The sequence below is a fragment of the Aspergillus puulaauensis genome, chromosome 3 (genome assembly GCF_016861865.1).
Source record: "Aspergillus puulaauensis MK2 DNA, chromosome 3, nearly complete sequence".
NCBI classification, from domain to species: domain Eukaryota; kingdom Fungi; phylum Ascomycota; class Eurotiomycetes; order Eurotiales; family Aspergillaceae; genus Aspergillus; species Aspergillus puulaauensis.
The window spans coordinates 3,720,458-3,733,684 of NC_054859.1; the positions used below are offsets into that span (position 1 = coordinate 3,720,458).

The window sequence follows — 13,227 nt, forward strand, 5'->3', positions numbered from 1 at the left end:
TATAACAAGGATTCTATAGATTATTCGAGCGATACTGTCGATCGATAGCCAGCAGCTTAGGCAGCAGCCCAGGCAGGATAGACAGTTCGTGGTGGTTAGTATCCAGGATTTTAAGACTAATGGATATTTAGGAAAGGGATACTCTGCAAGTAGCCTCCTTTTACCCTGAATTCTCCCCTAGTGCCCTTTTTTAAAAAAAATAGAGAGAGGGAGAGAGAGAGAGAGAGAGAGAGAGAGATTCTAACAGTTTTTAACAGCGGATTACCTCTTAATCACAATTAATTAGTGCTGGAAGGAGGTAGTTAGGAATAATTAGGAGGTTTAGATAGAGTTCTTGGTAAAAGAAAATCTAAATAGAATAGCTTTAAATCAGTAAGTTTCAGTAGAATAAGATCCTGAAAGACAGCCGGTGTTAGTAGAGGGATAGAGATAAATAAGGCAGAATTTACATGATCCCTGCGTCAGTCACCACTTTTGGAGGATAGATCAAGGAAGGAGGGTAAGTAAAGAAAGGTTTTCTAGATAGTTCTTCATGGATATTGATAAAATAAGGCCTCTCAGCTCTGGTAATGATGCTTGGTTGGTAACAGGTAGTTGTTTTTTGACAAAGGGTTCTAGTAAACAGGTTTCTATATCGGAATCCCACTCGCTCCTTCCGCAACAGTACCATCGGCTCCCTCCTATTGGATTTGCCTCGTTTTCTTCAAACCATTCTTTGTACCCCCATCTATCTTAAACTCCCTTTCTCTGATTCTTCACTATACATCCTATCATCTACCATGGCACAGAAGAAAGGAAGATCTGATAAATCAACAAAAGATGGTGAGGCCTTGCAGATGTGTTATATAGTAGGTAGATGGCTTGTGAGAAGGCTGATATTCATTGAGCTTCCCCCGAGGGGTCCGCATTGATTCTTGACTATCTCCGTAAGTATTCGATTCCATCCCTAGGCTTGAAGCCAACCATGGACGACTAGGAATTTAACCAGGCCTCAACACCGCAGGAAAGCAGGAGTATGGTTCACCATGACTTTGTGTTCTTGACTAAGGAATCATGGATGGATAGTCGTCCTTACTCGGCTATCGATATCTCGACCAATCTGCATAATAGGGTCACCAAACGCATGCTCTTCTTCTTCTTTTTTTTATGGAGTGGTTATTGACATAGACAAAACACAGCTTACGCGGTGAAAGCTTTACGAGAACTACACCAAAAAAAGGAAATTGAGTGTCGAGTAGCTGGTGAGATTATTTCCCATGACTTTACCAGTGATAAACAGAAAATGACACCACCTGTCAATTAGGAAAGCAAGTGGTTTATCATGCATTGCAAGAAGAGCTGAATGAGGCTGGACCTGACGTTGTAGCCGCTATGGATGAAGAGATTCAAATCCTCCAGGAGCAGCTTCCCAGTCTCAAGGAGAACGACAAAAAGATGCAAGGCGAATTGAACGCCATCAACACATTACCCTTTCCCCCCGAGCTCCGCACCGAGATCGCGAAACTCGAGAAAGAGAAGGGCTCAATCGCTGCTCATTTGGCTAAGATGCAGGGTGATGGAGCGGCCCATGTGTCTCCTTTGGATAAGGAAAATGTGAGGAAGGACTGGAAACTTTGGCAAAACCGAGCAAGACTCCGGGTTCAGATATGTCGTGATATATGGCGCAAATGCTCTGAAACACTGCCCGAGAATATGACTCGGGAGGAGCTTTGGGTATGGTGCTCTTTTATTCGGTCGAGGCGTTTCTTACGCTAACAGTTGTGAACAGGAAGGCTTGGGTCTTGAAGGGACTCCGATGTAATCACAAACTGGGCCGATGTTTGTTTTCCTTACGGAAGTGCTCTTATGATATGTTCACTTCCAATTTGTCCACATCGCAGATCTATAAGAGACGTGCAATCGAAATACTATCGTCATTAAGGTCAAGTTGTGCCTCCTTAGGAACAGATTCGTGACCATGTCTGTCCGTAGCACAAAATAGGGTGTGGGGAACTGGTTGCACTGAGCAGTGAGCAAGGACAGATATCTAACCGTGCGATCGGCGGGCTCCCCGCCAAGTTTGAGCATACCTAGCCTTGTGATTTGACGGCTGCAGGGCAGGGGTTTAAGGCTGGGTTGGAAACCTGACGCGGTGACGACAGTCTGGACCCAACAGAGACAGCAGCAAAACAGGTACCTGCGCTTCGATCGGGACGAGGATTGAAGTTAAGGCGCATGATGTCGCCAGATGGACAATCGGGTGGCGTCATGTTGGGCAAGAAGCACTAGGCATCTCCTGGTGGTTGTCATCCCCGACGTTCATCTGATGATTCCCATTTTGGATATAACCCAGCTTGGCCTCGACCTAGCGTAGCTATGAAGCTCTTACTGTGTAGATAGCTTCCGGGGACCTCTGATTGTATGGCTACGGAGTACTCTATTGTGACGGCTCCGGTTCCAGGCTTTGGTTTATTTCTGTGGCTGCGGCGGTTTGAAGGCAGCGGCGAATCCGAGTAAATGCCAGGCAAGACGGCAGTGAAAACGGTTCTCACCCAACCGCAGTGAATGAATTCACTGACGTGCTTACCAGATGGTGTCTATTGTACTTAAATTCCTGTGTGTGTTGACAACAGAGTTAAATACTCAACCTCACCTTAAGACGCACACCGCCAACGGTCCCCCCCACTCGCAGGTCGCCTCCGTCCGATAAACCCCTCCAGATTTTTGCTCCAACCGCCGAATCTCCCGTTTGCTTTCGCCTTGAGGATGCAGATGTCCGCTTCTCGCAACCCTCCGTCGCAACTCTCCTCTGGCCACCCGTCTCGCTCGCAGAATCGGCTCTCGAGTGACATGAAAGGTCGCGCCCCTCTCCCGGTTCCGTCCGGGCCACAGCATCTCCAGCAGAACGGCCATTCTCGCAATCCCTCGGGCTACGACATGGCCGCCCGCAGTCCACCAAATCAAAGCAGTAAGCCCCCAGTTCGTTGCTTGTTCATGATCTAGAGTTCGACAAACTCATTACGTCCTCATCACCCCCTTCATTTTTTCCGTGACAAGAGCTGATCGGGCTGTTGCCTGTGATAGACACGAAGCATGTGCCCTGCAAATTCTTCCGTCAAGGAGCCTGCCAGGCTGGACCTGCTTGTCCATTCCTCCACTCTACTGATGCTGCGATCGAATATGCACCCTGCAAATACTTCACAAAGGTATCTGGACCCGCCTTCGCCACGGGCTCCCTCTTCACTCTATATTGTACTGACCGTTTCTTTTCCGCGAGGATAGGGTAACTGCAAGTTCGGAGCAAAGTGTGCACTTGCACACATCCTGCCTGACGGGAGACGAGTGAATAGGCCAGGCGCCGGGGGTATGGGAATGGGCAGCAGCCACCTCAACCTCGGAGGCCGGGTCAATCCTCAGGCGTATGTTAACCAAGACTCGGCGTTGACCAATTCTGTGCTCTCGCAACAACGGATGAATGGGAATGATCCTCGATACATCTCCCAACTTCCTTCACAAGAAGAATTCGCCGCAATCCATCCCCAACAGCAACCGCAGTACGATACCATCCCTTCGATCGACACCGGACTGGCGTCCGATGCCGGCTCTCCAGCTGAGGAACTGCGATTTCCCATGTCTCCGAACCACAACCAATATCTGAGCGCCCTTGATGCGCCGCTCCCTGCGTCTTTTGACAGCCAGGGAATTTCTCATGCTGCTCGCTATGGACCCGTTGCTGCCTCCATGCCGTCGAGATTTGGGATTGAACTGTCTCCGCCCGCACAGAGAGCGAATCCGCCGCGGAATCTCCGCGATGCATCTTACGGTGCTGATGTGAAGAAACCATCCTCTTCTTTTATTGGGTCCTCGCCGCCTGGTATGCTTGAAGACGGACTCGGATCGCGATTTCTACACTCTCAGCGACCAGTAAAGCCACGCATGCTTTCCGCTAGTGTCCCTCGGCCAAACGCTCTGGATGACTGGGAGGATAGCAATTTCTCAATGGAAGAGGATTATTTGCCGATGAATCTTCACGACGACGTCCTCACGCCCCAGGAAAAACTCCGCCGTCTCTCCCGCACAGATAATGAGCTAAGTTCCAGCCACCGCGACCTCAGTGGCCTGGGCATGAGCGGTACCAGTTTCTCAAAAGTTAACTCGCCCCTTGCATCCAGTCCGTCTCGGTTTGGTGCATTATTCGCCAAGCAGCGCCAGCAGAAGAAGGAGGAAGAGGCTCACGGATCTCTTACACACCTTGGGTCCCCTCTACGGGAGTCTGCGTTGAACTTTGGGAGCCCTAGCCTCGGCCCAATTGGCAGCCCGCCACGAAATTCCTCTGCCTCGATGATATCCCAGCAACTTAGTGGTTTATCCCTTCATCCGTCCTCGGCACGCCATGCTCCATCGGCTCCTCCGAGTAGCCGTCTAGATCGCACCGTATCGTCACCGGTGAGTACTAGTAAAATCGAAGAGGAGCAGGAACAAGGAGAGGGTGATCTCGTCTTCTCAATGGAAGAGGAGGAAAACAATAAGCGGAACGGCAACGAGGAGACCACGCCGACAGGGAAGACATCTAGCTTGCAGGCGTGATCAAAGCGGACTGTCCTCGTTTCTGAACAAAAATGAAGTCTCAACACGAATACACGACTAAAAGAAGAACAGGCATGATTCGACACCAACCCTTGGCGTTAGTCATAATACTCATGCTCAATAAAAGAACCATCAGCCGCTTTATTCGCAATCGGAGGGCAGCTTTTGCATAGAACGGTTTAAGCGATTTTTGGGAGTTCAGAACCTGGCACGACTGATTCTCCATCACACACAGCTTTAATTCTTCCATCGTCATCATGGCCTTGCATTTCATCGCCGATTAGACAAATCTTGGTGTTTTTTTTTTTTTTTTTTGGGAGGGATAGGCGTTCCAAAATGGATGAAGAGAGATGCTATGCTTAGTTTCTAAAATCGATTGTCTCTGCATTGAACCAGGCATTCCCCGTCCCTGTTTATTTCAACGCTCTCATTTCTGGTTGGCTAAAATATATATATATATTTTTCTTTGTTTATCTATTTGGGATGCCACACTGACACCGACTCTACCTCGTCAACATATCCTGTCTTACTCATCCTCCTTCTGTACATTTTAACTATGCTATGATCTCTCCATTTGGGTTTCACTTTGTATGTACGCAGCTCACGACTCAACGATTGATATTACTACTCTGTCCATTAAGTTATCTCCCTGTAGGTTCTTCCCCAATACACTATAAGTCAAATGGTAACTCTTAAGGAAGGAACTCAGGAAAATTCATCAAGAGGAAGCTTCCATCCCCCAGGCACCTTCTCCTGGAATACCCTATTTGGATCATACTTTTTCGACATACGGACTAGATGCTGCAAACTCTTTCTCCCATAACCACGAAGCGGATCCTGATAAGCGGAATTGGCGTAGTTTATATATCGATATGGGTATGAAAGACCGTTCTTTGCTATGACAACGTCTATGTCGTGCAAGAGGGTCCGTGTAGCACGCTCCATCATTGAGGAGTATTCATCGCTTAACCAGTAAACTGAAATTAGGCCAAGGGCAAGTTCTCTGTCCGGCTGACTACCTCGGGGAAATCCGAGACTGTTGTGAGAGGTTGGTAATAACACCGGGACATCGAGGATAGTCAACGCAAGCATAATGTTTGGAATGCGGGCGCTTTGCATTTCGTCGCGGTAGCCTATCCAAAGCTTGAGTATTTGAGGGAGGATCGCTGGACTGAAGCGGAAGGTCGTGCAAGCTTGGATCAGGCTACGCTTGAAAGTCAATCGATACATTACGAATTGTGGTCTTGAAAGACGGGCGTGAAACGTACTACCGGTTATGAGGAAATGGATTTGTTCCCAGTTCCTCGGTGAAGTCGGTCGAGTTGGAAATTCGCATGGTATTGTTAAATTGTGGTTGGATATCGCTGAACATACGCAGCGCACTGGGATTCCTCACCTGCTCTGAGTAAAACATGTTGTTCATGCAAAACGGATCACCGCTGCCGTCATCTGAGGATAGGTACATGAAGTTCTGCTCAACTTCAGCACGAGAATCATGGTTGGCCCGTTCCCTGAACTCCGCGTATGCGTCCACCTGAGCCTGCTCTGTTGATGAGGGATAAAAGATAAGGCCTCCCCAGTATGGATCCTGGCGAAATGGGCGCAGGTCAAAGCGAGTGACGATGCCAAAATTACCTTGGCCTCCCTTGAGTGCAACGAAGAGGTCGGCATATTCACCTTCGTCGTTGACATCGACTATCTCACCAGATGCAAGTACAACTTGCATGTTCAGCACATTATCGCAGGCCCAGCCGCGCATGGGAGAGAAGTTTGAAACTCCACCTGGAGATAAGATACCCGTTACGGTACGGGATATACGATTAGGTCTGCGGCATAGAAATATAGGCCTGGCTTCTAACTCTCAAGCAAACGTACCTCCAGTGATCAAGCCGCCCACGCCCACAGTGCCAATCTTTCCTCCAACAACGTCTAGCCCTAGAGGGTCAAGAGCCCTATGGACTTCTGTCCACCTGGCGCCCGGGCCCACAGAAGCGACGGTACCATCTTCATTTGTATTGACATGATTTAATCGTGACAAGTCAATTGTAACGCCATACTCGGTGTCTGCGAACCCAATATTGGGCGAGTGCCCGCCACCACGGACAGCGAATATAGCATCAGGAAGCTCAGCTAGCGTTTTGACTGCGGTAGACACATCTTCAGCGGTGGATGGGACGACAACGCAAGTGGGGCTTAGCCGTGTCTGTAGTGAGTAGTACGAGGCCGTTGAAGCGTTGTAGTTCTCGCTGCCAGGAAAGAAAACATTCTGCGGTAGAAAAGTGGAGAGCAGTCTGCAATGGAACTCCGGGGTTGTAAAGTCGGCCAACGCCGGAATGATAAGAAGCAGGAGACAGATGAAAACCGGGAGTCGCTTTGGAACAAACGTTCCATATGCGGACAGCCAGCGCATAGTTGCGAGCGTCGGGACTGGCAGAAAGTACCCAGTAGGTTTGAAGGAGTAGCAAGTCTACCCAGTGTCAATATGTGGTGGGCGTATCCTGTTAGATGAAAGGCCCTTGCTGCGTTGTCGAGATGCTAGAGCGAGTGTGAGAGGCACAATAATATAGTTTATTCCCTGTCAGGCCTACACCATCATCACACAGCATTTCACCGTGATACCAAGAATGTATAACCTTCAGCAGAGCAGGTCAAAAGGGCAACATAAAGGGGGATCTACGGGATCGGATGGCAAAGCTATACAGTCTTCCAGTATGCGAATACCTCAGTTTGCTAGACTAAACGCTAATATAGTACAGGAAGCACGGGTCTCATGAATAAGTCTGGTAGGCTCAAACCATGAACACCTCTTCCATAATGCGCCATGCCCGAGTGAAAAGTAAGAAAAGCAAGTACTTCTACAAATTCCGGTTGCCGGTTCAACAAGAAATAACCCAGCATCCGTGAAATAAATGGGGTGCCGTCAGGTGGCAGGGTCAATTTCGTCCATGTACATCCCACTCCCTTTGAGGTTAACAAATGTTGCCTTTGTTGAGTTCCCTTGAATCCGTGCCGTCTTCGCTCGAGTGACACGATCTGCTTGGACTCGTTGCTCACGAGCTTTTGTATCCGCTTCTCGAGCAGCCTCGGCCTGGTCCCAATACAAGGCTTTGTAAATCTGATCTGTGCCATTCATGATTTCCTTTGCCATGGATTTGACAGCCTTTTCTGCCGCAGCTTCCGTTTTCACTGCGACAGCTGTTTCCTCATCAGCCCGCTGCCGTTTTATAGCATGGTCACGCTCCTGTTGCTCAGAGCTCTCTTTCCGTTTTTTGGCCTCGACGAGCCTCTGGCGCTCTTCTTTAGCTGCGAGGTACTTCAGTGAGTGGCCCAATTTTTGGTAAACCGTCGAACTGATGTCCACTGGTGGGCAGGAAAAGAAAAGCACACGACCTTGGTCGTCACAATGGAACTGCTGGCGGACATCCTCCGGAATTGCGGCATTTGCCGTGTCACTTAAATGAAACACTTCGATTGGCCGAGGAGCGTTGGAGTTGTACATAGCGGGTGGTCCTTGTGCGCGGCCCACTTGATATGGGGCATATTGCGGGGCCTGAGGGACAGCATATGAATGAGGGGTTGCCGCGCCTTGGTAAGCACCCGGCATAGGGCTCTGGGCTACAAATCCACTAGACCGTCTCTGTTGTAGTGCTGGCTGGTAAACCTGAGAGGGCGCGACCTGAGGTTGGTGATAGGGAACGGGGGGAACAGGAACTGGTGAGTGTTGCGCAATAGGAGCAACCGGCGACCGCACCGGAACAGGGCTTGCTGTGGCTAGGAGAGCGGCTGGGCTGTTCACAACAGCTTGTGTGGGCGCTTGGCTCATCGAGGCTTGTCGAGAAACCGAGGGGATAGAGGCTTGAGGCATGGTGGGAGGCGGCGGTGATGGCGTTGGCTCCGGAGGAGGTGATTCCTGGAAGACATTGTCAGATCAGAGTTTATTCAATAATTTGGCGTGGTATGAGGATCATATTCACTTACGTTTTCATCTCGCGGACGACAGTGAACTGCGCCCACCATCGGCGGCGCATTTTCTGCTCCCCAAGTTGGTTTTGGTAAATCGTCTGTTTCTTTGGCATCGCTCTTCAGCAGATGTTTTATTGGGCTAGGGATTTTCTTGATCTTGCGAGGCAAATCAAACAAATCCATCTCATAATCCTTCTCCCGCACTTCATCAGGGAGGCAGCTGGCCCAGGTTTTGATCTTGTTAAGCTTATGCTTCTCTTCGTTATACCGAGCCTCGCATACATAAACCTCTTTATCAAGGGGGAAATCTCTGGGTCTTCCACGGTTGTACCGCGTGAAAAACATGACGAAGCAACGGTCAACAATCTCTTCGACTCGATGGTCTCGGTATTGACCAGTTTTTACCACCTCATTAGGATAGAAGTGTTTCTCGAAATGGTGAATTGTCTGTTCCGGGCGGTAGTACCAGCATGCGTTTATCCATTTGTCGCCATCGGAGTCCTGCCAGGTCCGGTAGATTTGCGCCACAACAGGTTTTGTCACATCGTTGGGATTTTGGATATGTACCCAATCGCCAACCTTCCATAGTTCGTCCTTGTGTAGAATTCCTTCTGGAAGCGGTAAGCGCCCGTCCTCCATTAAATATTCACTATCGGGTTTCTTCTTTTCAACATCTGCAAGCCTTTTTGCTTCCATTTGGAGATCCACCGCATCCTTGTAGATCTGACTCTCCGACTGATTATAGGCCTTCGCGTTGTTAAACATAAGGTCCATATCCTTCATGAAATGGTCCACTGAATTGTACTTCTTCCGTTTCGACTTCCGCTTGATGATATCGATAGCAATTGGGTCTTTGGTCTCGATGTAGTAGTCCGGGTACACGCCTTTGTCAGGCAGGCGCTCGAAGTGCCGAACTTTGATTTGATTTCCAGGCCCCTTAAGTTTCCGGATTCCCTTTAGGACAGCCTTGATCCTCGCTTCCATGGGTGTATCAACACGTGGAGGACGGCCTCGCTTTTTCCTCTGCTCGGGATCCGCAGATTTATTCCCGTCATCCTTTGTACTGTCTCGCTTGGACCCAGGGCGAGGGCCACGCTTCCTCTTCCTGCGACCTTCGTCGTCAGAGTCATCCTCGTCCTCGTCATCCTCTTCGTCCTCGTCCTCGTCCTCGTCCTCCTCCGGTAGCGGATCCGGATCCGGAATTTCGCCCAGGTCCGGGAATTCGGCCTCGTCGGTCGTGATGATACCTTCTTTGACTAATTTCTGGAATTCAGTAATGAAGGCATCCTTGACCACGAGTGAATCTTCGTATGCTTGGGAGTTGGGGCGGTTATAAGTTTGCGCATTATGCGAAATCTATATGTGCAGATCGCGTCAGACGAATAGCGACAGTGGTGGGGGAAAAAGTGCTAGGCTGAATGCCTTACCAAGGCACAGTCTCGCACAAACTCAGAGATGCTCTTGTACTCCCGTTTGTTGATCTTCTGCTTTAGGATACTAAGAGCCATTGGCTCTTTGATAATATCGTAATAATCGGGGACATTGCGCTTGTTGACACTGCGATGGAAAAGTCTCGAGGGATCGTGGCCACTGCAATGCGAAAAACGCGCGTGAGCCTAGGTCTTTATTTATCTGCGGCGGGCTCAAGACGGGGGAGCCGCCCTCCCTTGGTTTGTCACGCAAGATGTCTTGCAGGAAACTTACTCTTCTTCTCGAATGTCATAGATCGCCAGGACCACATCCATCATATACTTCCATTGCTCGTCTGTGATGATGCTGGGGACGCCATTGCCCTTGCCATCGCCCTCGATCGACTGGACGGGCTCCTCAGGAGTTGGTTGCGCTTGCGACGGTTCGGAGTTCTTCTGCATCGTGTTTGACCACCACGAGCATGTGGACAGCACCGCAGGTCAGAACAGATTTTTTAGAGCTGTGGGGAGTTTCTTGTCAATTGATTTCTTTCACTGGAAAGTAACTGAACATCTAGAGGCACGCAACAGCAGCAGGTGAGAGGTTCTCTCAGCGAGTATGCTGACTAACTTCTACTAACTGACAGCCACAATTGATACCGTAACATAAAGTATTAAAGTACGTCTTGGCGCTGTATATATACCGTATTATTACATACACGATATGTCGCTGATTAATAGTTAATCGAAGCCAGAAATTGGTGGCTAACTCGTCAATAAAGGTCATTACGGTGTATCATTGTACTTTAGAATTGAAAATATAGGGCACAGGGGAAACAATTAAATACTATCGTAACTATATCTTATCCTTTAGGTACCTAATAGCACTAAGTGGAGCTTGAACTGTGTCTGCGCGGACCATCAACTCTCAACACCACTACGTACGTAGTACTAATGCACAGTGATACTATGTACTTCATATGTATCTACGACTCCTACTCTTCTTGGCAGGATTTAAACTTTACTTATTCTTGGACTGTGCTCCCTGGGGTATACTACCCTCATGTATGGCTGTTCGGTTGAGTAATTACGTAGAGTTATTGCGTTCAAAGCCCGTTAATTCTGCTCTCTTGGTATTGGGAACTAGAAGCCAGACTAAGATATCGACGAGAGCGCCTATGTTAGCCTAGAAAACAGTTGTGCCTGTGCTGACCTTAAATTGCGCTCTCTTAGATAGCCTTTACCCGTGAGGCATGTGGAGTGTAGGCATGTGCGGTTTCTCCATTTCCAAGGTGCTGAACTAGTCAGAATAGGCGGCAAGCTCCAGCGGAAGATGAAGGTCGTGAGGAGGAGTATTTCAGATATGAGCTCGGCAGGCACTATAGACCATGTGTTGTGAAAAAAACCTATGTATATACTGCACAAAGCTTAGTGGGGTCAGTATGTGCTAATTGAAGAGGCTGCCTGTTCTATATTGATATGCCAGAGTAGCATCTATAAGTTATATTTTGCGTCGCCATGTCCCAGCGCGAAATCGCGGATGTTATATTAGTTATCCCTAGTTAGTATGAAGATATCTCTGCTTTAGAAGTGACACAATGTACTGCGTACAGTTTCAAGTTTTATCATTCCGTGAATATCCTTCCTAATATGAAACCATTGAGAAAATGCCTACTGACTACCTTTCTGAATCATGTCTTTAGCCTATATTATATCTATGATCTATGTATTATACCGGCAACAATCATGCCTCTGTCAATCTAGGTAATGGGAGCATGGCCGTACACCTAACTGCCGAAATCAAGATTACCATTCTGCATAATAGCCAAACTTCTCCACCAACGGCCGAGCCCTAATTTGGTAGCTCATTGACAGGCGGCACTCGGAGGAAGTACCAGCGTGAGGTGGCGGCCGAGGAATTGTAGACGCGGCGCGGCGGGATGGCCAATCTATGATTCGGGGGCATCCCCCGCACTTCGACATCGTCATTGTCCACAAAGTGGACCTCCAGTCCAAAGCTCGCCTTCTGAATTTGTTTAGACCCCCTGCAAGCCCGACACATCAGGGAGTATCTAAAGGTCGGCCACCATAAGCGCCAGAGTTAGGACTCTTTGGTTGTCGCCCTGGAACCTTGCACCTTCTGCCCCACAAACTGACTCGCTCTGCGTCACTGGTATTCAGTGGGTCCGATAAGTATCGCTCGACCTTCTTCCTTCCGGACTTTTCCTGTCAGTATCGAAATACCTTCGAAAATGAGGATTCGAATACGTGGGCCATCTGGTCAGTTCACTGTCGTTTTATCAGAAGATGCAACTTCTGGGGACCTTCGAAACGAAATAGTCGACAAGACGGGATTGACCGCATATGACGTGAAATATGGCTATCCACCGAAGCCGTTGTCGCTAGACCGCACAGAAAGATATCAGAAGCTTACGGAGCTTGGTGTTCAATTGGACCGGGAACAACTCATCATTACTGCCAAAGATAGTCTTGAGACCGAGCCGCCCGCTGGAAAGCAGGATGCTTCTACTACTACTAGTAGTACTATTCGACGACCCTCTCCGAAATCCTCTTTATCACGCAAACAAAACCCTGTTGCCGAAGATACACCTAAAGTCCCCTCGCTAGAGCATGACGGTATATTTGTCCTACGAGTGATGCCCGATGACAACTCGTGTCTATTCCGCGCAATAAGCACTGCACTCCTACCAGGTGCGGACACTATGGTTGAACTCCGATCAACTGTGGCCGAAACAATCCAGAGTAACCCTGATGTATACTCCTCCGCGATTCTGGAACAACCGCGAGATGACTATTGTCGCTGGATTAGAGATGAGTCTTCGTGGGGCGGGGCAATTGAAATGAGTATCTTGAGCAAGCATTTTGACATTGAGATCTGCTCGGTCGACCTGGGGAATCTCCGTATAGACCACTTCAATGAGGGTCAGAATAAACGGTGCTTTCTAGTCTACTCGGGAATTCACTACGACACCATTGCACTGTCTCCTGGTGATAATGCCTCACCGGAATTTGACACAACAGTGTTTGATGCATCAGATTCCTTGGTGCCGGAAAAGGCATTGGCCCTTTGCAGGATGCTGCAGGAAAGGAATTATTATACTGATGTGGCTGCATTCCGTCTCTATTGTAATACCTGCGGTGCTATACTGACAGGCGAAAGGGGTGCGAAAGAGCATACTTCGCGAACTGGACACACGGATTTTAGCCAGGTGGCTTAAATGCAACCACCTAAAGCCAACCACTCTTTTATTGCCGTCAGACCCAATGG

At 48.8% G+C, this 13,227-nt stretch overlaps 5 protein-coding genes across 5 annotated transcripts; 3 read left to right on the plus strand and 2 right to left on the minus strand.

Annotated features, from left to right (window-relative positions):
• Positions 1–1,015: 1,015 nt before the first annotated feature.
• Positions 1,016–1,801, plus strand: APUU_31487S (putative TBP interacting domain protein; the record flags this gene model as incomplete). Its single annotated transcript, XM_041702697.1, has 4 exons — positions 1,016–1,121; positions 1,179–1,241; positions 1,304–1,713; positions 1,769–1,801. 4 exons carry the CDS (start codon positions 1,016–1,018, stop codon positions 1,799–1,801), a joined length of 612 nt encoding a protein of 203 aa, XP_041555456.1.
• A 944-nt stretch (positions 1,802–2,745) lies between these two features.
• On the plus strand, positions 2,746–4,566 carry APUU_31488S (putative spindle poison sensitivity protein Scp3; the record flags this gene model as incomplete). Its single annotated transcript, XM_041702698.1, has 3 exons — positions 2,746–2,947; positions 3,064–3,185; positions 3,262–4,566. 3 exons carry the CDS (start codon positions 2,746–2,748, stop codon positions 4,564–4,566), a joined length of 1,629 nt encoding a protein of 542 aa, XP_041555457.1.
• A 705-nt stretch (positions 4,567–5,271) lies between these two features.
• Positions 5,272–6,976, minus strand: APUU_31489A (FAD-binding oxidoreductase; the record flags this gene model as incomplete). The annotated part of the gene is made up of 3 exons (XM_041702699.1): positions 5,272–5,770; positions 5,835–6,348; positions 6,442–6,976. The coding sequence occupies 3 exons, from the start codon at positions 6,974–6,976 to the stop codon at positions 5,272–5,274; spliced, it is 1,548 nt and encodes a 515-aa protein (XP_041555458.1).
• Positions 6,977–7,486: 510 nt separating this feature from the next.
• APUU_31490A (putative RSC complex subunit (RSC1)) lies at positions 7,487–10,400 on the minus strand (the record flags this gene model as incomplete). The annotated part of the gene is made up of 4 exons (XM_041702700.1): positions 7,487–8,476; positions 8,545–9,885; positions 9,957–10,119; positions 10,234–10,400. 4 exons carry the CDS (start codon positions 10,398–10,400, stop codon positions 7,487–7,489), a joined length of 2,661 nt encoding a protein of 886 aa, XP_041555459.1.
• Positions 10,401–12,190: 1,790 nt separating this feature from the next.
• Positions 12,191–13,177, plus strand: OTU1 (ubiquitin-specific protease OTU1; the record flags this gene model as incomplete). The annotated part of the gene is made up of 1 exon (XM_041702701.1): positions 12,191–13,177. The coding sequence occupies one exon, from the start codon at positions 12,191–12,193 to the stop codon at positions 13,175–13,177; it is 987 nt and encodes a 328-aa protein (XP_041555460.1).
• Positions 13,178–13,227: the final 50 nt, after the last annotated feature.